This window comes from Hemicordylus capensis, chromosome 2 (assembly GCF_027244095.1).
Source record: "Hemicordylus capensis ecotype Gifberg chromosome 2, rHemCap1.1.pri, whole genome shotgun sequence".
NCBI lineage: Eukaryota > Metazoa > Chordata > Lepidosauria > Squamata > Cordylidae > Hemicordylus > Hemicordylus capensis.
In genome coordinates, this window is record NC_069658.1 from 251,727,531 (window position 1) to 251,755,185 (window position 27,655).

Sequence of the window (27,655 nt, forward strand, 5' to 3'; positions counted from 1 at the left end):
ACACACCGGGGTTAGCAGGGGACCTAGCAAGCTGAAGTGTGCTGTCTGCAAAATGTCTTGTGAGGCCTAGTCCTCTGCAAGGTCTCTGGGCCAATGATAACCAATCAATCGTTTATTCACATTTTGTGGATGTTTCCAGTGGAAATACAACAGAAGTCCTGCCACCCTCGGAAGATCCCATCCTTGTCCTCACTGTTAAATCATCAGGCCACACAGAACACTAGGCATGAATCCACCCTAACAGGCTCCTTTAATATGCAGACGGGACACTTTAGACAGCTTGCTAGATCCTAGAGGTAGGATCACCACACAAGACCCCTCAAGTCGGGACCATATACAGGTGAAACTCGGAAAATTATAATATTGTGCAAAAGTCCATTAATTTCAGTAATGCAAATTAAAAGGTGAAACTGATATATGAGACAGACACATTACATGCAAAGCGAGATAAGTCAAGCCTTAATATGTTATAATTGTGATGATCATGGCGTACAGCTCATGAAAACCCCAAATCCACAATCCCAGAAAATTAGAATATTACATGGAACCAAGAAGACAAGGATTGTAGAATAGAACAATATCGGACCTCCGAAAAGTATACAGTGTACTGTGCTTGACTGGCCAGCAAACTCGCCTGATCTGACCCCATAGAGACTCTATGGGGCATTGCCAAGAGAAGGATGAGAGACATGAGACCAAACAATGCAGAAGAGCTGAAGGCCGCTATTGAAGCATCCTGGTCTTCCATAACACCTTAGCAGTGCCACAGGCTGATAGCATCCATGCCACGCCGCATTGAGGCAATAATTGCTGCAAAAGGGGCCCAAACCAAGTACTGAATACATATGCATGCTTATACTTTTCAGAGGTCCGATGGCTATGGATTACCTCCAGCTTCAGAGATACAATACCTCTCAATACTAGTTGCAGGGGAGCAACAGCAGGAGAGAGGGCAAGTCCTCATCTCTTGCCTTTTGGCTTCTCAGAGGCATCGGGTGGGCCATTGTGTGAAACAGGATGCTGGACTAGATGGGCCTTAGGCCTGATCCAGCAGGTGTTCTGATGTTCTAATGATGTCACTGTGCCATGCAGCAACATGATTAGGTCACCCTGTGGCAGGCCAGCTGCCAAAGCAGCAGGTGGAGGCCGTGAGGAGAGCAAGTGGGCAGCTGATTGGGCAACAGGGATGGGGAGTGGTTTTTTTGGTCATCCGCTCACTCAGATAATGGGAGGTGTGTACACGCACATGGGGGTAGGAAACACCTGTACAGGTGAAGGGCAGTGAACTCCACTGGCTACTGCCCCATGGGCAGGCTTGGCCCCATTCTTGGCTCACCAGTGGGCCAGCTCTGCTTTTGGCTCGCTGGGGCATAAGCCCTGTTTTTAGTCTGCTGGGCAGCATGTGACCCAGACCGTTGTCACCCCTCCTCACTTGGCTCCCCAGATGACCACCTAGTTTGCCTTGTAGGTGTGCCCTGGTGCCCACACTTACAATGTCTGAAGAGGGCTATTATCTTACAATGCTCACATGTAGTCAACCATCCAAATGCAAATCAGGATGGACCCTGCTTAGCAGAGGCGTAACTAGGGAAAACGGCGCCCGGGGCAAGAACTGAAATTGCGCCTCCCCCCCCCAATTGGTTCAGGAGGCCAATGGATGTTTCTTAAGGTGAGATAATAGTTGATAAATTGACTGGGAGTATCTTTTAATGAGGGACTTCCCTAGAAGGTGAGGGAATTAATCAGTATCTTGTAAGATAGCAGTATCCTTCCTTTGGTGAGAGGGACTGATATGTGAGTGTCTAAAGAACAAAACAAGCAGCTTGAGACAGGCAGGCAGCCTCTGTGTGGAGATTGAGAAAGTGACTGTTTTTGAGGGTCTGGAATGGAAAAGCTGACGAAAGAACAGAAGCAACTTGAGGTGCAGGACCATTCTCTGGGGAACTGGTGTAATCAATTTATTAGCCTTCATACTCTTGGTTGTTCACACAGGTATCAAGTCTTTGGTTCCCATGTTTATCAGATACAACTACTGTGTCATCTTCTTGAAGTTTTTTGTTTTTTGTTTATCTGCATGACAATCTGTCTCCAGTGATCCCTGCAAATATATAAAATATAACTACTGTTCCTGACACTAAGAGATATGCTCCTATGAGTGGAGTAAAAATAGCCTCGCTTTCTGTATACTTCACAACTGCAAGGAAATGGGAAGATGCAACACAGAGTTCTCTCTCTGTGCTGTGACTGCATTTATGACTGCAGTGGCAGCAGAAGGGCCCTGTTCTGAATGTCTGTTGGAACGGAATTATTTTTACTGTAGTTATTCACCCTAAGCTCCACTAAGCAACAGTTAGGCAGGTTCTGGGAAATGCTGAAAATCATATTTCTCCCATGTTTGTAAGTCGAAAAATAGTTTCAGTTTTAGACAGAAGTGTCCCCTCTTTCCATTTTCCCTCTTACTCCAAATGACCATTGAACTCAGTAAAACCCCACTAAAACTTTTTAATATGTTGAGAAGAGAATGGACTTTTTCTCAAATAGCAGCATAGTACTCAGAAGAAGGGCCCTGTTCTGAATGTCTGTTGGAACTGAATTATTTTTACCATAGTTATTCACCCTAAGCTCCACTAAGCAACAGCTAGGCAGGTTCTGGGAAATGCTGAAATTAAAATCACATTTCTCCCATTTTTGGTTACAAAAATGGTAACCTTGTTACCACTGATGTCTATCCAATTCATTTCAATAAGAGCAGAGGTGTAACTAATAAGAGTCTTATTGAAATGAATTGGATAGACATCAAGGTAACAGAGAGGGAAAACGAGAACTTCCCCCACTCCCCTCCCTTCCTTTAGGTCTCCAGAGATTACAATACCAAAAGAATAGATAGGGAGGAAAAAACCCTAATCACATGATGCAGCTGAAGGCATTGTTTCAAAGCCAATTGGAACCAGGGGCGTATCTATAGGGGGGGCAGGGGGGCACGTGCCCCGGGCGCCACTTGAAGGGGGGGCGCAATTTCTTAAAATTAAATAATTAGAAAAAATGGCCACCAAAAACAAAATGGCCACTGGGCATGCTCAAATGGCCTCTGTGAGGCCCTAGGGCATGCCACGCCTCGCAGAGGCCATTTGAGCATGCGCAGTGGCCATTTTGTTTTTGGTGGCCATTTTTAAAAATATATTCTAAAAAATGACCACCGCACATGCTCAAATGGTGCCTGTGAGGCCCTAGAGGCCAGTGGGAGGAGAGGGAAACTTTGCAGACCCCCCACAGCCTTTAAGATGTCCTCCAAAGGGGCTACAGGTAATTTTTTTTTAAAAAAAAATTAATATAATATGTCACTGTACACATATTCAGATTGGCACTATGTACAGAGAATAAGGGCTTGTGAATACTGAGCTGAAGTTTATGAGCTAAGATTGTATCCATTTGCTCTTACTTTGCTTCTTGTGATAAGTGAGTTAAATGTGATGTCTTAATAATATGGCTATTAATGGTCAGTTTGTCTATGAATCAATGTGAAATCCTTAGTATTAAGGCCCACTGGGAGTTTCTTGCTCTTTCTCTCATTTTTACTGTCTTTCTGAAATACTAGAATATATTCCAAGCAGTGACACAGTTTACTCTGCATATCATTTAATTATTCTCAGAGTATCTGGGAAAAGTCAAATTCTCCATTTATTTTTAAAACTTATGTAATCGTGATGCTACAATGCATAGCAGAGAATTAGACAGGCACTTCTTTTAGTTTTTCCAAGTACAACTCCGCATAATATTTGGGTATTTCATGAGCCCCAGCATACTGAAATTTGTCGTTTTCCAGCATTTTAACCTGAGCTATCCAAACAAATTAATGATAGTCCTACAATTTGGATAGTTTTAAAAAATAAATCTGAAGTGTTAGATAGGAGCTTGACCACATGTATGATATTGGTAATTTTTGTAATTTTTGTAATTTTTAAAATAAAAGTTTTCTGAAACATGTGTGTCAGTCAGATGTATGTTGGGGGGGGGGGTGCGGCGGGGGGGGCGCAATTTCAGTGCTTGCCCTGGGCGCCGTTTTCCCTAGTTACGCCACTGATTGGAACACTAAGGAGCAGACAATGAAGAGAAAAGGCATGGAGAGCAAGCAGACCACGGAAGGGAGAAACAAACTAAAGTCATGTAAAAGGACCCATGATCATCCAGTTCAGCGGAAGAAGGGAAGGGGGAGGTGGGGTGGGGAGGCTGGGAAGGGAGATGCTGGGGAGGGGCCCGATCCTGACCAAGGAGGGAAAGAAACCAGTGAAGGAGCAAATGCAATCACAATGCCAAGCCCACCCCGCCCCACCGCGCCTGCCTGACCAAGTTCACACACAATCATTGATCAATCATCACACACACCTTGTCCTCCTGGCTGCTGCTGCTGCTTTTGCAATTGCTTGTGTTATGCGGGCTGCGGCAGTGGCCGGCCGTTAACTCCCCCCTAGTGCTTGCAAGTTGCTTGTGCAGCGGCCTCAGTCAGCAGCAGAAAAATGCTCCCGTCCCGTCGCTCCGAGTCCGACTCCCTGCCTCGTCGCCGCACGTGCTGCAGACAGCGAGCTGGGAGGAGGAGTCGGACACCACACCACCAGCACCACGCATGCGCGACTGGTGACGGGTGGGGACTGGGGAGTGCCGCGGAGAACTTGCTTGCTGTTCCTGCATGCTGTGATGATGATTATCTTGCTTTGCCCCTGGTGGCGCAGTGGTAAAACTGCCGCCCTGTAACCAGAAGGTTACAAGTTCGATCCTGACCAGGGGCTCAAGGTTGACTCATCCTTCCGAGGTCGGTAAAATGAGTACCCAGAATGTTGGGGGCAATATGCTAAAAATCATTGTAAACCGCTTAGAGAGCTTCGGCTATAGAGCGGTATATAAATGTAAGTGCTATTGCTATTGCTATTGCTATTGCATGTAATGCATCTATCTCATATATCAGTTTCACCTTTTAATTTGCATTACTGAAATTAATGAACTTTTGCACAATATTCAAATTTTTTGAGTTTCACCTGTATATTCTTACAAATTCATTTCTGATTTTGATCCTTAGGAAGAACCAAGTGGGGGAAGGGATAGTTTGCTGCTCCCCCCACCCCCTGCTGCAAACTAACCCTGGCATGAGCACTGTAATAACAGATCCTCTCCCCAAACATAACATACCATTGTAAAGGGTGGGGGGAAAGTAAAAGTTTTTAAAAAGCACTAGGAAGATGGTTGTGTTGCTCTTTTCTTGGATTACCAAAAGCACAATACAAGGGTGGAAGGAGTTATCTTGTTTGTATGTATAGTGAGATACTGTCAGTTTGATACTGTTCATTCAATGAGAGTAGAATGGTGTCTTTCTTCAAAACAAGGTCACACTTCCCTATACATGTGGGGCACATTTTTGCATTTTTCTCACTCACCTCACCTGTTTGGTCAAGGGACAAAGGGGTTAACTTCAATAAAATGCATGAACACCTTTAGCCAGTGGGCCAAGCTGTGTGTGAAGAAATCTCCCTCTTTGAGCCTTCTCCTCCACTCCTTTGCACATTGCCTGGCTGGCTCCGCCGTGACAAATTAAAAGAAATTGTGGAAGCCTGATACATCAGCCATGCTGAAGTTACCTGGCAAATGCTTCTATGTGGCTGTGGCTATGCTGGAAAGAGGGACTTAAACAGAGGCCCTTTCACATGGGAATGGGATCTCTATGCTGTACTTGTGCACAGCTGCCTCTGAGTACATACACATATTTTTGTGTAAATGACTGTGCATATGTTCATTTTAAAAGTGAATCTGAGCACATTTGTGTCTGAATAAAAGAAGTTTTACTCTCTAGCCTCGATGCAGTGATAGTAGCGCAATATTGTGCCTCATGCAATAAGTGAAAGGGAGAAAAGTTGCTATGATGAAATAACACACACACATACACACCTCTGTGTGTGTGTGTGTGTGTATATATACACACACACACACATATATATACACACACACCCCTCTCTCTCCACACACCTCTCTCTCCCCAGATATATACATACGTCCATACATCCACCCACATACACCCCTCTCTCTATATGCCTCCTTCCATATATATATACACACACACACACATATGCACCACCACCCCTCTCCTCCCTCAATATATATAACCCCCCTCAATATACATACACACACACCCCTCTCTCTCTCTCTCTCTCACACACACACACACACTGCTTCATATACATACACACACACACACACAAACCGCTGCAGAAGAAAAGCGAGTAATCTCAATATTCCTACAAATTCATTTCTGATTTTGACCCTTAAGAAGAACCCTAACAGCTAACAGTTGCATTTGCACCACAGAGATTACACAGACAGAAAGAAAAGAACCACAAACGGGTACACACATTTCTGAAACTGGCAAGGTTGTTACAGTGGGGAAAGCTGCTCCTCCTCTCCCCTCCCCACCCCTACCCCATTGTTGCAAACTAACCTGGCCGGCCTGCCATGCATGAGCATTGTGATTATCTCCCTCCCCTGAAACATAACATAAAATTGAAAAGAAAAAAGTTGTGTTTTGTTCACAAACAGAATTCCGGGACGGGAGGAGCGTTTTCTTCTTGTCTTTATTGAATGGAGAATGGCTCACTGCAGCCGCCAAGGCCGGCGGTGGTGGAGGCAGCGGGGGGGGGGGGGGCAGCTACGGCAGGAGCTGTGAGGGTCCAGGACTTGCACTGCGAAGTCCCGGAAAATGGTGCCGCTGCATATAGGCCAGTGGCTTAGCAATTCTAGTAGAAACTACTGTGAGGTAAGGCACAGTCCCAACCTCCATTTTTAATACCAGGCTTCACCTGTGGAAATAGGAATGGAAAGTACTTCCGGCATGTGCAGAGTCCGGTCGTATTTCTCATGGCCAAGCACACCCAATATTTAGGATCTGAACAGGGCAAGGGAGTTAGGAATACCGACTTACGTACTACTATATATTAACATTATTCTCCCCTGATGCCCTCGCGGCAACAGTATCTGAACCTTCTCCTAATCAGTCCAAAGTGGGATCTTCAGAGTAAGTAACAAGGTACTCCTCCCTCGTGCCTGCGGACGGTTTTCAATCCAAGGCAACTGAAAGGTGCTCTGCTCCGCTGACTTTTATGCCGCGTCCAGTATTGAAATCGGACCCTTTCCTGTCCAGCACTTGGAGGAGAAGCAGCAGGAACGCCCAGCCCTGAGCGCAGTGGGTGGAAGGAAGGGAGCGAGAGGCGGAGAGGAAACGAGCCTCAGGCTGTTTACACATCGTGGCATCCGCCGAAGCCGCTCCTCCCAGTCCCACCGAGCTGAAGGCGGCCGCGGATGCGACTTGATGCGTTCGCCTGGACTTTGATGCCGATCCAGAAATGCTCGGCTGCGGGCACAACAATTTCTGCCTAGCCTGCATTTCTAACTGCCTGGGAGAACAAGCCACAAACACCGCCACCTGCTGTCCTCAGTTGAGAGAGAGCGACCATCCCGCTGCCCCGGTTTTCCTCTTGGTGCCCAGCTACACCGTAGCCAGCGCTCTGTCCTTTTCAGCGCTTGGAGGAAGAGCGACGCGCTGCTTCTGCTTTCAGCCAAGCCCCGCCTGGGCGGGAGGGGCCGGGTGGAAAGCGAAACTCAGCGGCAGCCTGTTGCGTCGCGGAGTTTGAGCGATGGCTGCTGCTGCTCCTCTTAACCTCGGAGAGAAACTCCAGGATGAAGCCACTTGCCCCGTCTGCCTGGACTTCTTTACTGATCCCGTGACTCTGGACTGCGGGCACAATTTCTGCCGAGCCTGCATTGCTCAGTGCTGGGGGGAGCCGCCCGCAGTCACCGCCTGTCCTCAATGCCGAGAGAGCTTTCAGCCGAGGGACGTGAAGCCAAACAGGCAGCTGGCCAACATGGTTGCAATAGCCCAAGAGCTGAGTTTGCAGTTGAAGCAGGAAGCCGGAGCGGGGAGAGTCTGCGAGAGGCACCAGGAGCCCCTGAAGCTCTTCTGCCAGGACGATGAAGCCCCCCTCTGCGTGGTGTGCCACTTATCCAAGGAGCACCGAGCTCACACTGTGGTTCCTGTCCAGGAGGCTGCCCAGGAGTACAAGGTACTTTGTTAAATTCCCCCTTTTTCTATGCCTTCATATTACTCAATGGAGCATTCTCAGATTGGGGACATGTTAAAGGGCTCTCTATCAGAGGGTTTTCACTCAGACTCTGGCGGCAGGGAGCCTAAAAGGGCTTGTTTACCTGCCAGGAGGCCCCGTTCTGTATCCACTGACCACCCAGGGAGCAGGGAAAGAATAGCAATCCTGCTGAGAGAAAGGTCATGCCAGTAATATTTTGTTTTCACCATGGACAGGTCTTCTGCAGCAAAGACTGGGGCAGGGAGAAGAAGGTGCAGTGTGTGTGTGGGGGGGTGGTGATTTCTATTTCTTGTCCTAGGGCCCACTCCAACCTTGCTACACCTCGGTAAAGGTAAAGTTGTTCCGTAGAGTCGGTGTTGACTCCTGGCGACCACAGAGCCCTGTGGTTATCTTTTGGTAGAATACAGGAGGGGTTTACCATTGTCGCCTCTCACGCAGATGAGATGATGCCTTTCAGCATCTTCCTATATCGCTGCTGCCCAATATAGGTGTTTCCCATAGTCTGGGAAACACACCAGCGGGGATTCATCCTCTGTTTTTCTTAAATTTCAATTTAACTGTTGGCATGGTTGATAAGAGAGACAAGAGTAGAATTAACTAGCCATACAAATATGTACGCTGCCCCCACCCCCATTACTGTATTGGGAATGGTAGTAGTGGCCATGTGGCTGTTTCAAGTTGCTTTGGAAATCAATTGTCAAAAAGTGGGGCTGTCTGTCTAATAAAGTGTGAGCAAAAGGCTTTAATGAGGAACAAAAATACAGTTTTCTAGATGGTCCAAGTTATGGGGAAATGTTGAACCTATATGAGGATTTATTCAACATACACTCTTTAAGCTCCATAGCCATATCAGCTGTCTGTGCAATATCAGCAGTCTTTTGTTCTAGAGCGTCAATCTGGTTTTTTTCATAGGGAGTAAAATAGCTTGGATTTGTGTTAATATATCAGACCTCATTTTCTTTATTTCATCCAGTACACTGCGGAGTGTTGGGAGGGGGGGTAGGAATTGAGAAGAAGCTTCTTCTGACTTTGGAACTTAATTGAGATGGCAGTAATGAGGTGGGAGTTTAAGGAATGATCAAATACTGTAGTTTTTAGTCTCATTCCCCCCCCCCCCCGGGGTTCTTACTTGAGAAGAAGGCTAAGAACTCCTTTAAAGAAATACAGAAATACAGCCAGGGGTGTACCAAGATGATGCCTGCGAGGGGCCCCAAACCTCCTTTGCTGTTTTTTCCCCCCTTACCGCGGCGAGTGGTGCCTGCGGGTCGGATCGGAAAAGTCCTTCTCCCTTCTCCCCCACGCTCGCCCCGGCAGAGAGACTGGAGGGACGCGCTGGCCACGTCTGTCCAGGCCAGCGTCTTTAACAAAGTACAGGTGCGCCTGCGCAGTTTAGAGATCATCGGAGGCACGCCTTGTTGCAGCAGCAGCAGCAGCACATTGTTAAAGACCTTGCCCGATCATAGTTACGCGCCTGCAAGGTAGGGATTTGTTCCCTTGTAGCTTGAGGAATACGGTAACTTTCGCTTATTTGGGAGGTGGCACGGCAAGATTCTTGGGGAAGCGGACTGCAGGCATGGAGGAGGAGGACTAAACTAGCCTTACCCCAGCCTCCGCCAGGAGACCTGGGGAAAGTCTTCCAGTACCGAATCTCATGGCAGGAAAAGGCTTTGCCTGCTCTAATGTAGAACAAGTGCTCAGAAGGAATTCACTAGAAGCAGGGTCTGGACAGACTTTTTTGCACCCTAAGCAAACACATTGACACTCTGCACTCTGTGCCCCTCTGAGGTCTGTGCCCTAGGCAGCCGCCTAGTTGGCCTAATGGTAGCATCGGCCCTGGGTGGTGGGGAAGTATCCCTTGGGTTTACCATCTCAGGCAGTGTTTTACTTGCTTTAACGGGATACGGACACAAGCCCTGTTTGGATGTTCATACACACAAAAAAAACCTGCTGTACATTCAGTGCAGTTCTGGAAACCCCAGCACCTCACTCATCCTCCTGTCCAAACTCTGCATGCTTAAGATATTCACCTGAAGAGGCAACACTGTAAGTGTGATTGCATCTGTTTCCATGATCAGCAGACTGGGGTGCCCAGGCACCAGTCTTATTATTAGAAAATGGCTCAGTGAGTTTGGCAGTGTCGGTGAGGTGGGTGTGAGGATAATCTATGCCAACTTTTGAGGTAAAAAGGGAAAGAAATGGCTTATTTATTACATGGAGTTGGATGTCTTTCAGTGGCAGAGTGGTGGACCTAAGTCCCAGGACTGTGTGTGTCCATTGGAATAAACCCACGGAGTTCATGCGACTAAAGCCAGCATTCCATATGTCAAGTATTCAATTGGCAACCAATACCTTCCCCATAGAACCTTGAAGGTAATCCAGTCCAGTGGTTCCCAACTCGGGGGCCTCCAGATGATGTTGTTGTTGTTGTTGTTATTATTATTACATTTATATCCCGCTCTTCCTCCAAGGAGCCCAGAGCGATGTACTACATTCTTGAGTTTCTCTTTCACAACAACCCTGTGAAGTAGGTTAGGCTGAGAGAGAAGAGACTGGCCCAGAGTCACCCAGCTAGTTTTTTTTTTTAATGGCTGAATGGGGATTTGAACTCGGGTCTCCCCAGTCCTAGTCCAGCACTCTACCCACTACACCATGCTGGCTCTCTCCTAGCTACAATGTATTGTGGCTGGGGATGCTGGGAGTTGTAGTTCAGCAACATCAGGAGGCCCCCAGATTGGGAACCACTAGTCCAGTCCAAGCCTCTGCTCAGTGCAGGATAGCCACAGTGTGTGAACAGACACATCTGGGAGGTAGGTCAACCATTTTTCTGCTGAGAATCATCCAGCTCCAAGGTAGTGGTGAAGCTGGCTGTAAGCACAGAATAGGATTGCAGGCCATATCCATATTGCCCAAAGAACATGTCTGTTGAGGGAGTGGCCCATAATGGCTTCATATTTTTGGCATTTTGGAGCTTGAGTGAACATGGAAAGCCCTTTACACAATGTGTTAAATGGAAAAGTTTTGTTTTTTTACGGAATTGTTTATAAGTAGAATCATTATGTCACAACAAAACATGCCAAAATTAAAGCATAGCAGAAAAAAATCCAAAGATTAAGTGGGGGATGGGAGGAGATGACAAACCTGAAATCCTCAAAGAGGAACCAAACTAGACCTTCTGTTTTCTCTTCAGGATCAGTTCTGCAGCTCTTTGGAACTTTTGAGGAAGGGGAGAGAGAAGATTTTGGCATGTACAGCCAATGCAGAAAAGGAAAGCCAAAACTTGCTTGTAAGTATTATCAAAGAAAAAAGTATCTGACTCAATAAGTAGAAAAACTGAAGACAAAACAGTGAAACCATCATCAAAAGCCATGAGGCATTTCTTCTTTTCAGACTGTCCCTTATGGGGATCCCCTGACCTCCTTTTCCCAAGAGGTCATTTTAAGGGCAGGCCCTTGGAAGTCTCTTCAAAACTCTTTACTTGATTCCTGTTTATGTCATTAATATGCTGGACTGTCAAAAGTGCAATGACTATTCTGCAGGAATGGTCATCATCTCCCACCTCTTGACTCTATAAACACTCAATTTTTCAAAAACATTGGTCTGCTTTTCTCCTTTCTCATCTGTAGAATCAAATAGTAGCAGAGAGGCAAAAGACAGTGGCTGAATTCAGACAACTCCACCAGTTTCTGGAAGAGCAAGAGACACTCCTGTTGACCCAGATAGAAGAAATGCACGAGGAGACTGCAAGGAGAAGGGAAGAACATATGGAAAAACTCTCCAAGGAGCTTTCTTCTCTTGATAAAGTTATACAGGAGATGGAAGAGAAGTGTGAACAGTCAGCAAGTGAGCTTCTGCAGGTAAGACAGCAGCAGAAACAGGCCAGGTTCATCCTCTTCTTCCTAGGGGATGGCTGGTAGAGATGTACATAAATGAATATTTGTGATTCGCGGTTGAATCGAATAGCACCTGGGGATATATAGTTTAGAGAAAAGACGACATGATAGAGGTCTATAAAATCATGCATGGTATGGAGAAAATGGTTAGAGAAAAATTCTTCTCCCTCTCACATAACAATAGAATCAGGGGTCATCCCATGACATTGATTGCCGAGAAATTTAGGACCAGCAAATAGAAGTATTTTTTCACACAACGCATAATCAACTTGTGGAATTCTCTGCCATAAGATGTGGTGACAGCTAACAAACTGGATGGCTTTAAGAGGGTTTTGGATAACTTCATGGAGGAGAGGTCTATCATCGACTACTAGTCGGAAGGCTATAGGCCACCTCAAGCTTTGAAGGCACGATGCCTCTGAGTACCAGTTGCAGGGGAGTAACAGCAGGAGAGAGGGCATGCCGCAGTTTTTAGATAAACTGAGTACCTCACTGGGTTGCAGGTTGGTGGGTAGTTTGTGGCACCCCATGTACAAATTCCGCCCTCCCCAACTTGCAAGGCAATGGGGTACTCAGTTTATTTTTTAGGATTGCTTGGATTTTTCGATTCAGTGGTGCAATATGACTTTTTCTCATAATGAATCCTTTTTCTCCTATGAAGAACTTATAAAGAAAACAAGAATCTAAATGCAGTGTAGATTCTTGGTTGCTACAAGAACCTTGTAGATTCTTGGTTGCTAAATACATTGGCACTGGGGCAGGAGTATAGCCAGCCCGCTGGCGGCCTGTGTGCGGCCACGGCAGGCACCCCGATAGCCCCGCCCCCACGTCAGACGTGGGGGGGCGTGGTCTGGCTCCCGAACGGAGCCTTGAGGCTCCGTTCGGGAGTTGAGAAGCAGCTTAACTGCTGAAGGGGCCGCGTGGCCCCTTCGGCAGTTAGACAAAGGCTGACGCTGCATTCACAGCGCAGCCCAGGAGCGGCTCTTCCCTGCAACACCAGTCTTAGCTCCTGAAGGCAGTGCCAGTCTTAGCTCCTGAAGGGGCCTTTGCAGGGAAGAGCTGCTCCTGGCTGGCACTGCGAACGCAGTGCCAGCCTTTGTTTAGCTCCCGAAGGGGCCACGCGGCCCCCGCTCGGGAGCTAAACTACCGCCCCCGCATCTGACTTCAGATGTGGGGGGCGTGTCGGGGCCACTCTCGCGGCCCCTGATTGGCCACTGGCCCGGGTTCTTTGAACCTGTTGGCCCAATGGTGGCTCCGCCCCTGCACTGGGGTGGGAACACACAAGCTACAGCAATGTAAAGCACAAAAGTCTAAGGTGGGGTATGGGGGCCCCAGTGCCAACACGAATCAAAGCCTTTCCTGACAATACCTACCTCACTAATGGGGATCTCTCCCACAAAATACTATTGAAAATAAAAAACTTTTAAACATAAATAACATAAGAACAGCCCTGCTGGATCAGGCTCAAGGCCCATCTACTCCAGCATCCTGTTTCACACAGTGGCCCACCAGATGCCTCTGGAAGCCACAGGCAGGAGTTGAGAGCATGCCCTCTCCTGTGGTTACTGCCCCCGTAACTGGTACTCGGAGAATAAGAATCCTTTCTTAGGATTCAACCTTCAGATGCAGGGCAAGCAGAACAGCAATTAACAAACTGTGTCTTTGTGTAGTGTTGTATATTGAGTGTGCCCATGTGTGTTTCTGTGTGTAAAAAAAGAACAAATGGAACTGACGGAAAACAAGCCAACCAAGAAGCAAGAGGGATCACCAGCCAATGGTCACACAGTCCAGGGAACCAGGGTGGATTTGATTTAAATCAAACTGATTTAAATCAAAAAAATCGGATTTTTTAAATTTAAATCGGATTTTTTTTATTTTTATCTACCCTGCTAGTGATTTAAATCGTGATTTAAATCAGTTTGATTTAAATCAAATCCACCCTGCAGGGAACCAATCAGAGTGACAGAGACACTCGGCAGGCACATGGGACAATGACTGTAAGGCAATAATCCTCACTCAAATCTCAAAGCGATTCGGTCTGAATCCAGTGAGATTTGTTTCGTTGGCAAATCTGATGTGGGGTGATGTCAGATTTGATTGTTGGCCGAATGACTGGAATCTACCAGATTTGAGTCAAATTGATTTGGCCACAAATCAGTTTGCACATCTCTAATGTCTGATTCCAAATTCTTGAGTGCCTCCATATGCCCATCCATACAAGAAATGAAGGGGCCCAGTTTATGATGTTACTATGAACATTGTATTAATAAACTTCATTTTAAGCCTACTTTCCAGTAGGCTTATGAGATCACCTAGCATGTTTGTGTGTTTGTGTCCGTGTCCCCCTATCAACTTGGCAGTGCCTGAACCAAATCAGGTACAGCTGTAGGTACACATAGAAACATCTCAACAGCGTATTTTGTGGTGATGTCATCCACCCCAATTCAAGATGGTGGACGCATAAACAATGAGACACAAGTGGGCTATTTTGTGAACTGCCTAAACAATTTGAACCAAATATGCTATAGGTGTAGGAACACACAGGTATGGCCCAATGGTGTAGTTTGTGATGATGCCATCCACCCTGATTCAACACTGCAGACACACAAATGTTTGAGGTGCAAGTGGGCTAATTTGTGGACGGCCTAACCAATCTGAACCAAATTTGGTAACTTGTAGTGAGTAATAATCAGGGATAACTCAATGGCATGGTTTGTGATGAGGTTATCCTCCCCAAAATGGCAGAGACGTGACCAGGAACATAGGAAACTGCCATCTATTGAGTCAGACCATTGGTCTATCTAGCTCAGTATTGTCTTCACAGACTGGCAGCGGCTTCTCCAAGGTTGCAGGCAGGAATCTCTCTCAGCCCTATCTTGGAGATGCCAGGGAGGGAACTTGAAACCTTCTGCTCTTCCCAGAGCGGCTTCATCCCCAGAGGGGAATACTTTGCAGTGCTCACACATAAAGTCTCCCACTCATATGCAACCAGGGCAGACCCTGCTTAGCTATGGGGACAAGTCATGCTTGCTACCTCAAGACCAGCTCTCTCATTTGAGGTGCAATTGGGCTAGCGTGCACTGCCTAACTGATTTGGACCAAATTTGCCACAGGTGTAGGGACACATAGGGATGGCTCAAGGGCATAATTTGTAATGATGTCATCTGCCCTTATTCTAGATGGCAGACAGGTGAACATTTGAGGTTCAAGTGGGAACCGATTTGGACCAAATTTGGTGAACTTGTAGGGACACCTCAAGCGCGTAGTTTGTGATGTTTGCATCCTTCCCAATTCAAGATGGTGGACGCATGAACGCTCGAGGTGCAAGTGGGCTAACTTGTGAACTGCCTAACCGATTTGCACCAATTTAGTCCAGTTGTGATAGTGAAAGGAAAGTAGGCAGATTAGTTCTTACTAGAACAACTTGTTTCTGTTATATACAGGAGCAACCAAGTGAAATAGGGTGGCATATTAAACTTTGTGTGATCTGTTCTGAACTAGAGGGTTGTTTGCACACTTGCAGTTTAAGTAGGCATTAGCATCCTTCATGGCCTCAGTCTTTATGGAGAATCTAGTCAATGCTCTTGCCAACCTGTTCTCCTCCTGTCATTTTTCAGATTTGATCTCTGCTGCAGAAAATACTGCCAGCCAAAATGGTAGATGTGGGGCTTGAATCTCTGTGCATTGGTTAGGCCACTGCACAGCCCAGTAATGTGGCAATCCCTATCTGATATGACCCGGCCAAAACTGGGACTTCTGGGAGGAGCCAGCATTGCCCCTCCCAGCTGAAGAGTCAGAAGTTTCAGGTTTGGAATTCTGACATGTTTATTGGACCCCCTGCTGTGTCCTCTCCTCTGCCCCTTTATTAGATAGGATTGTGAGTGGTGGGCAGGAGACAACGTATGAAATGTACTTTTTGTTCCATATGGAGCACTAAGCTGTGTAGAAATCCATGACTTCATCCCTTAAAAAACCTACAACTTCCATATGTGCCAGTGCACCTAAAGGGGGGCAGGGAACATATCCGGAGTTTTCACAGAAGGCCAGTGTGAGATTTATGGATTGGTGCTCTGTCTGGAGCAAAAAGGACCTTGCATCATCCACCTCCTGGCCTCTCCCAGTCACAGGTAACTGGCTACAGGAGGAGAGGACAGAGCAGGGTGGAGCTGAGCCGGCAATTCAGAACTCTACAGAGTTCAACTACAACAGCAGGGATCTCAGTCGGCATTCTGACTGTTGAAACTCCATCTGAAAATGCCCACCACAGGGCATCTCTGTCCCTACATATTCAGAGTCAGGGCTTATAAAAGAACAGTTCCATGTAAGCAGACACATGACCATGTCCTCTTCAGGACAACAGGGAATTGGTCCCAAATAGAAGATGTTATGCTTCACACTTTAGAGGAGGAGCCTTTTGTTTCTTTTAGTCAGCATATCCACTTATCTGCTTCAGCTGGTCGAGATCTGTTAAATGGATTCAATTTGCTTGCTGCTGACTTCATTATCATAAAGTTTTTCTTCATACTAAGGCAGACACTGAGTTTCCTCGTCTTTCTCTTCCTTCCTTCCAGGATGTGAGAAGCACCTTGCAGAGGTAAGTAGATCTCGGAAGATTCTGGATAGTTTGTACAGAACTTGAAGAAAGAAATGGGAAGAAAAGACAAACAGTAATGAGGGAATAATAATACTCTGTCCCCATTGGATAGAAGGAATTGCAAGGGCAGAAGCCACAAGGAAGAAGGTTCCTATTAAAGACACAGTAGTTCAGAAAAGCTTCGGTAGCCCTATACCAATCCTTCTGGACAGACTGGTATTTCAATTTCACTTTAAGGTATCTTGTGTTTCATTTAATTCAAGTCACTGGAAGGAATGGTCCATGGAGCAGTTGATGGCACAGCTGTTGATATCCCCCCATATTCATGTTTCACATCTCTCCAATGAGGTTGCTTCCCCCTCATTTTTTAAAAAAGCCACATAGTGTTCTGCCTTTAATTTCTTTTTAAATCTCCTTTTTGTTTGAATATGATGGCATGAATAAAAGAAAATAAATTGATGATTAAATGGTCGTATTACTCTGACAGCATAGGTGATATGGCTAATCAGAAGGTTAGTGGCAGCAAGAAAGAGAAATTACTCATTCCAAGTCTGCTTTGATTAATGCCAAAGCTATCAAAAAATACTAGATGACAAATCAAAGAGCCCATTTTAAAAGCAGGATTTTTGCTAGTATACAAGCATGTGGAGCAAGTGTTTCCTTTTCTGAATAAACACATACAGTATAGGATATTTTTCTGGAGATGGAGATGGCAAAAAATTTCTGCTGAATGTAGCTGCGTATTTTATTGCTGTATGGATCTATAGTTAAATTCCAGATAATTGCAGAAGAGAAATGCCTTACCAGGAGTACCATCTCCTGGATGTGCCTTCCTCTTTATCTGAAATGTTGCTATTAATTTTACTTGTTTTATTTATTGAATATTGGAGAGAGACTAAAAAAAACCATGCACCAAATCTTCACGAAGGAGTTCAGGTATAGCACCCTAGTGGGGAAATGACTTGACCAGCAAGCCAGAGGTTGCAGGTTCGAATCCCTGCTGGTTTGTTTCCCAGACTATGGGAAACACCTATATCGGGCAGCATTAATATAAGAAGATGCTGAAAGGCATCAATCATCTCGCACTGCGCAGGAGATGGCAATGGTAACCCCCTCCTGTATTTTAACAAAGACAACCACAGGGCTCTGTGGACACCAGGACTCAGGAGTCAACACGACTCAACAGCACACTTTACTTTTACTTTCCTGCTTCTGTATCTATAGAAAGCCTAACTCCTCCTGTGAGAAGTAATCAATGGCTTGGTTGGCCTCTCGACTGGCCATTGTGGAGTGCTGAACATCATGATTATTGCTCTACATAGTTCTTTATGCCCCACAACCATTCCTTATCTCTGCAACGACACACAAAAGAGCAGTAGTTGGGGGTGTGGGTGTGCTGTTTTTTTCACCATGTTCTTTCCAACTCCCTGCTGTTTTGTTTCTCACCAGGTGTAAGGAGAAAGAGAGATTTGAGAATCCCATGCCTTTTTCTCCCTCAGTGAAGCAGAATATCTTGGACTTGTGTAACACAAACACCTTTCTGAAGAATGCCATGAAGGAGTTCAAAGGTAAAGAGGAATGGTTGCAGATATTTTCTATGGACATTACATTGGCCCAAATGTGACCTAGAGCCATATGCATCCACTTCTAACTTTAGAAGGGCCAGGAAAATGGGGAACTTCAGTGCCAGTGGAGAAAGCAACTTTGGTTTGCTGAGGAAAGGGCCCTGGGCTCAGAAGTTCATTCTCTGGAATTTCTTGAAGTTATTCTTCATATTTAATCTGTAATCATGTGTCGCTTGTTGGTGTTTCAGGGTCTACATAATTTATGATGAAGGCATGCATAAAACAAGCATCCGTCTCACCTGTTAAAAGAAAATATAGGCGCGGGGTGGGGGTGGGGGAGACCTGATCCTTCAGGGCTTTCTCCCTTGGTGGAAGCACCATCATCTTTCCTCTATGGCATCTCTCTTCCCTTTGTTACCTTTTCTATAAGACTGACCAAATGACTGTCATTGAAATAAAAGGAAGATTGTTGATGTGACTAATCTAAAATTAAATTAATGGTTTCCAGGGAACTTTCTACTAATTGGGGCCTTTTGACCCCTTTATACATCTTATAAAGACAGTCCCACTTGGAAATAAGCATGTTTTTATAGGGCTGCAAATTCTTAAGCCAATAAATTTAAGTATCATCTTTCCAGATTTGATACTTTTCCTCTTTGTTTTTCAGTCCAATAGTCAATCTTATTGAGATTGTCAAAAAGAATTCCATTGGAAGAAAACAAGTTTGAATGTTGAAAACAAGTAGGGAGGAGAGCTGGTTTGTAGGGAGGAGGGCTGGCCTTGTGGTAGCTAGCATGAATTGTCCCCTTTGCTAGGCAGGTTCCACCCTGGTTTGTAATTTAATAGGAGACTACACATGACTACAGATTTGAAACTTACCCTCCTAGTTTTTTCAGCCCAATAGTCAATCAAATTGGGATTGTTGAAAAGAATTCCATCGGAAGAAAACAAGTTTAAATATTGGAGACAAAGTAGACTTGAGAGAGGAACCCCTCCCCTGCTCCAGCCTCTCCCAGATTTGTTTCAGTTTTTACTGAGCTAATGCAGTTCTTACACTTACCACATGAACAGACATAGTATGAACAAACATCATAATTGAGGTGGATTGTTTCCACATGTTTCTACATTCTTAATTATACAAAGAAGGTTTGGTAGACTAAGAGATTCAAAGTGGATTTACCATCCCCTTTCCCCTTAAGATATCCCCTGATGCATAGTTTCTTTAGGGGGGAGCTCTCTATCCTTTTTTGCATGGAGTTACCATGCACACTGCTCTGGCAGACATAGGAGGTACCAGTATTTAAGAGAACTACAGAAATGAGAGAACATGGGCTCTCCAGATCATCGCAGAATCCATCACAAAGATAGCTGAGGTTTGAAGCAGGAGACTTAACATGTCATGGCATATAATCAAAGACAAGCTTCAGAGAAGACAAAACACTACAAGGTCAATGTAATGTCTGCGTTTGCTCTTACTTTTTCACTAGTAATAAGAAAAATGTAGATGCTCTAATATCAACTATTTGTTATTGCTGCAATATTTGTTCAAAATACAATGGGTTGATGCTTAATCTCTGTTCGCTTCCCCAGGCAATCTACTATCTGGATTTCAGATGCCGAAAGGTAAATTGTGGGGTCGGATGTTGGACAGAATTCCCAAGAGGGATGGGGACTTGTCAGAAAGTTGTGTGCTTTTATTTTATGTTTTCATAGTTCTGCCTTGGGAGCTCTGGAGCCATCTATGGGTGAATTAGGAGTATAGGGAAAGCAGAATGAGGGAAGGTCTCCATACCTATGTATATTTATTTCCTCTAGTTTGAAGTACTTATCAATTTATTTTCAAATCTTATGCCCTCCCCTCCTGTATCTTTCCTCCCAGTTCAGCTCACACACCCTATAAGCAGGCAACTTAGAACTTGGCAGCTCAATCAGGTACAAGGTCTGTCTGGTCCAATTGCGGCCAGTCAGGGACTTCTGGGAGCAGGGCCAGCTCTGGGGGATCTGGCGCCCCGATGCAACATTCTGTTGAGCGCCCCCCCCATAGTAAAAAATAAAAATTCAAAATAATTACAATTAGTGTTTATTCAAAATTTAATACACAAAGATTTTACTTAATTATGTACATAACATTGTATATAATATAATTATGTACATAATATGTATATAATATAATTACAATTATATTACTCCTATACTTAAAGAGCTATTTGGCTACCAATACACTTCTGGGCAAAATACAAGGTGCTGGTTATAACCTATAAAGCCCTACACAGCTTAGGCCCTGGGTATTTAAGATAATGGCGCAGTCTTGGCTTGAGTGATTGAGTGAGAATGGAGCAGTCTTGGCTTGAATGAGAGAGAGAAAGAGAGAGAGAGAATGGAGCAGTCTTGGCGAGAAAAAGAGAGAGTCAGTTCCCCATTGTTCTGGAGGTCCCCGTCCACATCCTGCCAGAGGCAGCTTCCCCCGCCCCTGACAAATTTTTGCCCGCCCTTCACCAGGCTCCCTTATGAGGCCGCCGGCTGCTTCCTTCTCCTCCTCCCTCTTCCATCATCACCGCGTCTGGGGCCATTTTCTTTTCGCCTCCTCCCGCCAATTCGAGCCGCTGCACGGCTGAGGGGATGGCTGTGGGTGTGTGTGCGTGTCCTTCTACCCGCCCCCCCGGTGGCAGAAGATATCAGAGCAATGTCGTGGCCTGCTGCTTGGCCCAGCATTGCTTCCCAACTGTGAGGCGTTCCTGCGCAGTTAAGAGACTTAACTGCACAGGTGCGTCTCGCAGTTGGGAAGCGACGCCCCGACTCATTGGCTCAATACCCTCCTGCAGACTGCGCCCCGATGCGGTGCATCATCTGCTTACTGGTAAGAGCTGGCCCTGTCTGAGAGGCTAAAAAGCAGGGCCTGAAGGCAGCACCATCCTCTAGTGTTTCCTCTAAGGGGGATTCCCAGATGTTGTTGACTACAACTCCCAAAATCCCCAAGCAAAGGTTATTGCTGCTTGGAATTGTAGTGAGCAACATCTTGGAATCCCTGTTAGAAGGAAGACTGACGTCCTCATATGTTTCTCCCTGGGCAATAGCCAGCCTGTGTGCCAAAGATTAATCCCACAGCCATTGAGACAAGGCAGAGTGTGGCAGCTGGGGAGAAGAGAACAAGAATGAGCAGCACCTGCAGCAAATTTAGTCACACACCCCTTGTCCCACTTGCACTGGCCACTTCTGTCCATAAGTGTTTCCTCACCTGCAAAGGAGTGAAGTTCCAGTCTTCTTCCAATGCAACTCTTCTTCAAAGATGGCAACTCTAAAGCTGAGATGTCCATTGTTCACTGCTGGTTGATTATTATTGAATTAGGGGCAGCTGCATTTTCCTAACACTGGATCAGAAGAGGTTCCAGTTGGCCATGGTGCTTCCTCCCCTTACTTTCCAGGGAAGGGCAACATCCAAATGAATCCCGCACTTGCGCAAATGGAAAGAAGTTGTGTTTGTGTTCCAGACTAGTGTTGCACCAGTGCGAACAGCCTTGCAAGCCAAGGTGCAGAATCTGTGCTGCACCTCCTTATGGTCAACTTCTTCCTGCTTTGGTTTTTGAAGCAGGGAAAACTTGCACAATAGCTGTGATCATTACTGCTGCGATATTTCTTCACAATACAATGGGGTGATGCTTCATCTCTTTTCCCTTCCCCAGTCAATCTACTATCTGGATTTCAGATGCAGAAAGGTAAGTTGTGGGGTCAGATGTTGAACAAAATTCAAAGGAGGGATGAGGACTTGTCAGAAAGTTGTCTTTTATTTTATGTTTTCATCGTTCTGAACTTGGGATCTCTGGAGCCATCAATGTGTGAATTAGGAGTATAGGGAAAGAAGAATGAGGGAAGGTCTCCATGCCTATGTATATTTACTTCCTCTGGTTTTATCAATTTATATTCAATTCAAATCTTCCCTTCTGTATCTTTACTCCCAGTTCAGCTCCCAAACCATAGAAGCAGGGAACTTAAGAACTTGGCAGCTGGATCAGGTACAAGGCCCAACTGTGGCCAGTCAGAGACTTCTGGGAGGCTAAGAAGCAGGGCCTGAAGGCAGCACCGTCCTCGTATGTTTCTCCCTGGGGAATAGCTAGCCCCCATGCCAAGGATTAATCCTGCAGCCATTGAGACAAGGCAGAGTGTGGCAGCTGGGGAGGAGAGAGCAAGAACGAGCAGCACCTGCAGCAAATTTAGCCACACACCCCTTGTCCCACCTGCACTGGCCGGATAGAAATATTCTATTGTTGTTGTTATATCCTGAAGCAGGATATAAATATTTCTAATGAAAAACTGAAGCCTGGGTCATGATTCTATGAAGAGGGAATGTTCTCTCTCCTTAACCTGCCTGCTTCCAGCTCTTCCTAGGGTTTCAGCTATGTTGAAATGTAGATATAGAGGCGGTTCCCACAATCACTGGGATGGCGTTTGCAAGGAGAGTGGGCTTAGCTTAGCTCGCAGACAACCCGTCAGTCAGCTGAGGGCGGCTGAATCGGCCACATGACTGCTGGCTTTGTTACGTAGCTGGTGGGGGCTGCGGAGTTCGGGGGCCACGTGGGTGTGCGCGAGTTCGCAGGGCATGCTGGAGAGACCCCCGAGCTGGGAGGCTGCATTTAGCCTTGCCACTGGGGGTCTCCTCGTGAGTTGCCACGGTGTGGAGCCGCGCTCTGGCAACACACAATTAAGAAGATGGGATTAGTGGAGCGCTCGCTAACCTCGGCTAAGGGGAGAGGGATTAGGGGAGTTTGCTGCCGAGACCCGTGTGGCTCCCGTGGCAGCAGACGATCAACAAAAAGGGGGCTAGGCTGCCTTAGCCTGCTTCTTGTTGATCGTAAGAATCTCCTCATAGTCTGGAATAAGGAGAAGGATATCCCAGATGGGGATGCCATAGGGCCATCATCCCTGGAGCTGGCATCATCAGGCACCTGCTGAGGCCCACATCCCAGTAGGGGGCCCATTGCCAATCTCTGGAGCCTCCTTGTCCTGCTGCTCTCTTGCTGCCTTTTCACCTTCCCTTCCGTATCCGGGTGAGCAGTGAGAGGAGAAGGAGAAGAAGGCTCCACTTGCCTTCTCCATTCCCTCCAGATGAGGCCCAGAGGAAGAGGTGAGTGAGGGGGTGGCAGCAACAGCAACAAAGGTGAGGGGAGCCACTGAGCACCTCTTGCCCATGGACCCTTCCCCACCTGAATCAGGCCCTGGAAATGCAGCACGTGGAAGTCCCACTGATTTTGCTAGGCAGGTAATTCCTGGGATGTGGTTTGAGGCTTACAGTATATACATTATGGGTATTTAAAAGATGATGATTATTCCACTTTATCGAAACATACAAAAGCAGCTCAATGTATTTGGGTGTGAAGTCAGTCTCCCAGCTGACTCTGTTTCTTTTCTCTTCACTCAATCCGCAACAGCTAATGTCACTCTGGATCCAGACACAGCTCATCCCCGACTCATCCTTTCAGAGGATCGTAAAAGCTTAAGATTGGGAGAGAAACGGCAAGATCTGCCCAAGAATCCTGAGAGATTCAGCATCTACTGTTTTGTGCTGGGGTGTGAGGGATTCACAGCAGGGAGACACTGCTGGGAAATCAGTGTGGGATGTGAGGGTGTGTGGGCTTTGGGGGTTGCCAGGAAGTCTGTGAAGAGAAGGGACTTTTTCAGATGGGATCCTGAGGGAGGGATCTGGGCTGTGAGGAAGTGTAGTGGTAGGTACCAGGCACTCGATTGCCCTGCTGCCATTCCTCTGCACCTGAGTGGGGAGCCTAAGAAGATCCTAGTGACTCTAAAGTATGCTTTGGGGCAGGTGGCCTTTTTTGATGCGGACTCAGCAGCCCCCATCTACACCTTCTCAGAAGCCTCCTTCTCAGGAGAGACCCTTCTCCCTTTCTTTTATGTAGATGGAAAAGGCTCCCTGACACTCTCCCCCTGAGGCAGCTGAAGAGTGGAGACGGATGTATATTAAGCTACAGCAGTTGCCACATTCCTACAACTTTTGCCAAAGAGAAGGGGGGGGGGAACCTTTTCTCCCATTTGAGGAGCAGCTGGCTTTGAACAGTTGTGATTGGTTCATCCTTGCCTCTGTCAGAAAGCCAATTGATTCTGCATCCTGCCCCATCAGAACTATTTCCAAAGTGAAGGGGAAAAGACAACAACAAAGCACTGAAGCATCCCTTTTATCCATTAATTGTTTCAGGAGTTTGGAGGTGGGAGGAGCAGGTAGTCTGCCTCCCCTCCCCCCTCCATATTTCATTCCGCTTTCCCTGCAGAGCCAGAGGTGGGGCTGAATGAAGGTAGCAGAGTTTGCCCTGCAGGAAAATCCCCCTACGTCCACCCCTGTTTCTGTGTACCTCTTTCTCCAGTCTTGGCTAAGGCAGCCAGCTCTGCCCCACAGGCCCTACTGGGGTTACTCTCCAGACCAGCTTGATTAATAAAACACCAAATGGCTATTTGTCAATGAAGCCTTTTGCAGCTCTGTAGTGACCACGACTGGCTTCCAACCTGTTGCCAGCATTGCTTTTCTGCAGGCTCCCAGAAGCCTCTCTGCTTATGCTTGAGACCATGAGCTTGTGGTTCTCACTCTTGATATGCTCAGGAGCCTCACGGGATCATGAGCTCCCCGTTTGTTAGCAGCTACCAAAGCCAAAGCCCTGCACGTTCCCTATGCTGGGATGCCTAAGTAGACTCAAAAGTAGCCTACAAGAGATAAACTCACAAGTTAGCTTTTCATTCAGGGTTCCTCTGAACTCAGAGTTGAACCCCTTGTCTTTATTTCCCCTCCATAGATGCCAATTACAGACCAATTAATTCAGCAAGAAAACGTAGACAAGGCTTGTGAAAACGACTCCCTCCCATCACAAAAGGGCTGGAGCTGTGATAAGAATTCTAGAGAGATGCTCATTAAGATTACTGATTGGTTTACTGAGCTATTCCATCCCAGCAGACATCACCTTTGCACATCTATACGTGAAAAAGGGCGGTCTTGGAGGAAACTGATTATCTAGACCCATTTCAAACTGGTTTTCAGGCAGGATATGGGGTGGAGACTACCTTGGTCAGCCTGATGGATGATCTTCAATTGGAATTGTCAGAGGAGGTGTGACCCTGTTGGTCCTTTTGGATCTCTTGGCGGCTTTCGATACTATCGACCATAGTACCCTTCTGGAACGTCTGAGGGTGTTGTCGGTGGGAGGCACTGTTTTACAGTGGTTCCACCCCTACCTCTTGGATAGATTCCAGATGGTGTTGATTGGAGACCGTTGCTCTTCAAAATCAGAGCTTAAGTATGGTGTCCCTCAAGGCTCCGTACTTTCTCCAATGCTTTTTAACATCTACATGAAACCGCTGGGAGAGATCATCAGGGGATTTGGAGCTGGGTGTTACCAGTACGCTGATGACACCCAGATCTACTTCTCCATGTCAACCTCTTCAGGAGCTGGCATATATTCCCTAAATGCCTGCTTGGAAGCAGTAATGGGCTGGATAAAGGAGAATAAACTGAAGCTTAATCCAGATAAGATGGAGGTACTTATTGTGCAGGGTCTGCCTTTGAACGTAGTCCGGAAATTTCAGTTGGTTATGAATGCGGCAGCCAGGTTGGTCTCTGGCATTTCCGCCTTGTGGTTGTTTATAACGAGGCGGTATATAAATCTAACAATAAATAAATAAATAAATTTCGGGGAGACCACATTACTCCTTTGCTGATGGATAGGTTTCCAGACGAAATACAAAGTGCTAGTAATAACTTATAAAGCCCTAAATGGTTTAGGCCCTGGGTATCTAAGAGAGCATCTTCTTCACTATGAACCCTACCGCCCATTGAGGTCATCTGAGGAGGTCCGTCTCCAGTTACCGCCAACTCATTTGGTAGCTACACAGAGACTTGCCTTCTCGGTTACTGCCCCAAGATTGTGGAATGTGCTCCCTGCTGGGATACGATCCTCCCCATCTCTGGTAATTTTCAAAACACACCTGAAAACCCATCTTTTCGCCCAAGCTTTCTCAGCTTCCTAAACAAAAAATTTTGGGTTTTAATTGCTGGTTTATTTTTAAATTGTTTTAAAGTTTTTTTGTATATGTTTTTATTCTATTGTTAAATGCCCAGAGACGAAAGTTTGGGGCGGTGTACAAATTTGATACATAAATAAAATATACAGTCCATTTACGTAACCGGTCACTTCTTGACTCATCACACATTATGTATTACTCAAACACTGCACCCCAAACAATGGATCCCTTTTGGGTTGCCTCAGGACATGTCTTGGGGTTCCTTTGCCTTGGACATTTGGTTCCTTTGCCTTGGAGTCACCTGTTACTTTGACGCTACAGCTGGCACCTGCCCTGCCATTTGGCCAGGTCTTGCTCTGTGTGCCATCCTGGCTTCCAGTTTCCAGAGCGGATCCCTTGCCTGATCCATCTGCCCAGCCCTCCTCGCTGCCACCTGGAGCTGGCTTCACCAAAACAGACATCTTTTGGATCTATCCTTGCCATCTAAAGGTAAAGTGTGCCGTTGAGTTGGTGTCGACACCTGGCGACCACAGAGCCCTGTGGTGGTCTTGGGTAGAATCCAGGAGAGGTTTACCATTGCCATCTCCCACACAGCCTGAGATGAGGCCTTTCAGCATCTTCCTATTTCGCTGCTGCCCGATATAGGTGTTTCCCATAGTCAGGGAAACATACCAGTGGGGATTCGAACCGGCATCCTCTTGCTCGCTAGGCAAGTCATTTACCTGTCGCTTCCCATTCTGTCCCTGAGGAATGAGTTCCTGTGGTTGTGCCAGAGCCACGAGGTTATGCCCACCAGTAAAGAAAGGAACAAGGTTGTATGATAACTGCTGCTCCTCAATCTGGGCTCCCTAACCCTGCTCCTTTTCTCTTAAATCTAAAAGCCTGTTTCTCTGAGCCTTCTTTCTCTAGCCAGCCTGGAGTTCATTTAATTCGAACCTAAGCTAAAATGTCTCTTTGCAAGTTGTTCAATAATGTATTCTTATAGTAATAATATTGCTCTAATTGACCACCTTTTCACTGTACCCCTCCCTACAATAAAACCTTTTATTTTTGAAACATAACCTACTCTCTGTCAGTTCATTTCCCAAGACCAAACTTTGCACAAAATTTATTCTGACATGGAACTGCTCCACATAAGCTAGCTAATTTCCCCCAACAAAGCCCGAACGCAATTTTGGGGTGTTCACCAATCACCTCAGGGGCAGTTCCATTAACAAACCTCAGTCACCAAAAGTAAATAACTCAGAATCTTGCCTCCTTTTTCTGAGTTCTGCCTTCTTTCTTAAAAAGGATGTATCACAATTAGTCATGAATACCATCCGAAGCCCCTTCACGTGATGATTTTGGGTTTGGCAGGAGTCTAACCAAGATCAGAGACGTGGCAGGTCAGACGTGCAGAGCAAGCAAAGAGCCTTGGGATGGTGCTCATCCCCCTCCTCCTGCAATGTGGGA

At 46.3% G+C, this 27,655-nt stretch overlaps 1 protein-coding gene and 1 long non-coding RNA gene across 3 annotated transcripts in view; one reads left to right on the forward strand and one right to left on the reverse strand.

Annotated features, from left to right (window-relative positions):
* LOC128343138 (uncharacterized) overlaps positions 1 to 9,527 on the reverse strand; it is a 43,687-nt gene extending 34,160 nt beyond the window's left edge. For both annotated transcript variants that reach the window (XR_008315344.1, XR_008315345.1), the window contains exon 1: positions 9,382 to 9,527. This is a non-coding gene — a long non-coding RNA (uncharacterized LOC128343138). The remainder of the gene's footprint in view (positions 1 to 9,381) is intronic.
* Positions 7,205 to 27,264, forward strand: LOC128343089 (E3 ubiquitin-protein ligase TRIM7-like). The gene is made up of 8 exons (XM_053291596.1): positions 7,205 to 8,099; positions 11,326 to 11,421; positions 11,762 to 11,992; positions 16,600 to 16,622; positions 18,072 to 18,190; positions 19,778 to 19,810; positions 21,868 to 21,900; positions 23,611 to 27,264. Exons 1-8 carry the CDS (start codon positions 7,674 to 7,676, stop codon positions 24,126 to 24,128), a joined length of 1,479 nt encoding a protein of 492 aa, XP_053147571.1. The 5' UTR covers positions 7,205 to 7,673; the 3' UTR covers positions 24,129 to 27,264.
* The last annotated feature ends 391 nt before the right edge of the window (positions 27,265 to 27,655 follow it).

Bases quoted from the DNA above. Each gene is read 5' to 3' on its own strand.
- LOC128343089 (XM_053291596.1), top strand. From the start codon at position 7,674: ATGGCTGCTGCTGCTCCTCTTAACCTCGGAGAGAAACTCCAGGATGAA. The intron at 8,100-11,325 runs GTACTTTGTTAA...TTTTCTCTTCAG, and splicing joins AGGCTGCCCAGGAGTACAAG to GATCAGTTCTGCAGCTCTTT. The intron at 16,623-18,071 runs GTAAGTAGATCT...GTTTCTCACCAG, and splicing joins GTGAGAAGCACCTTGCAGAG to GTGTAAGGAGAAAGAGAGAT.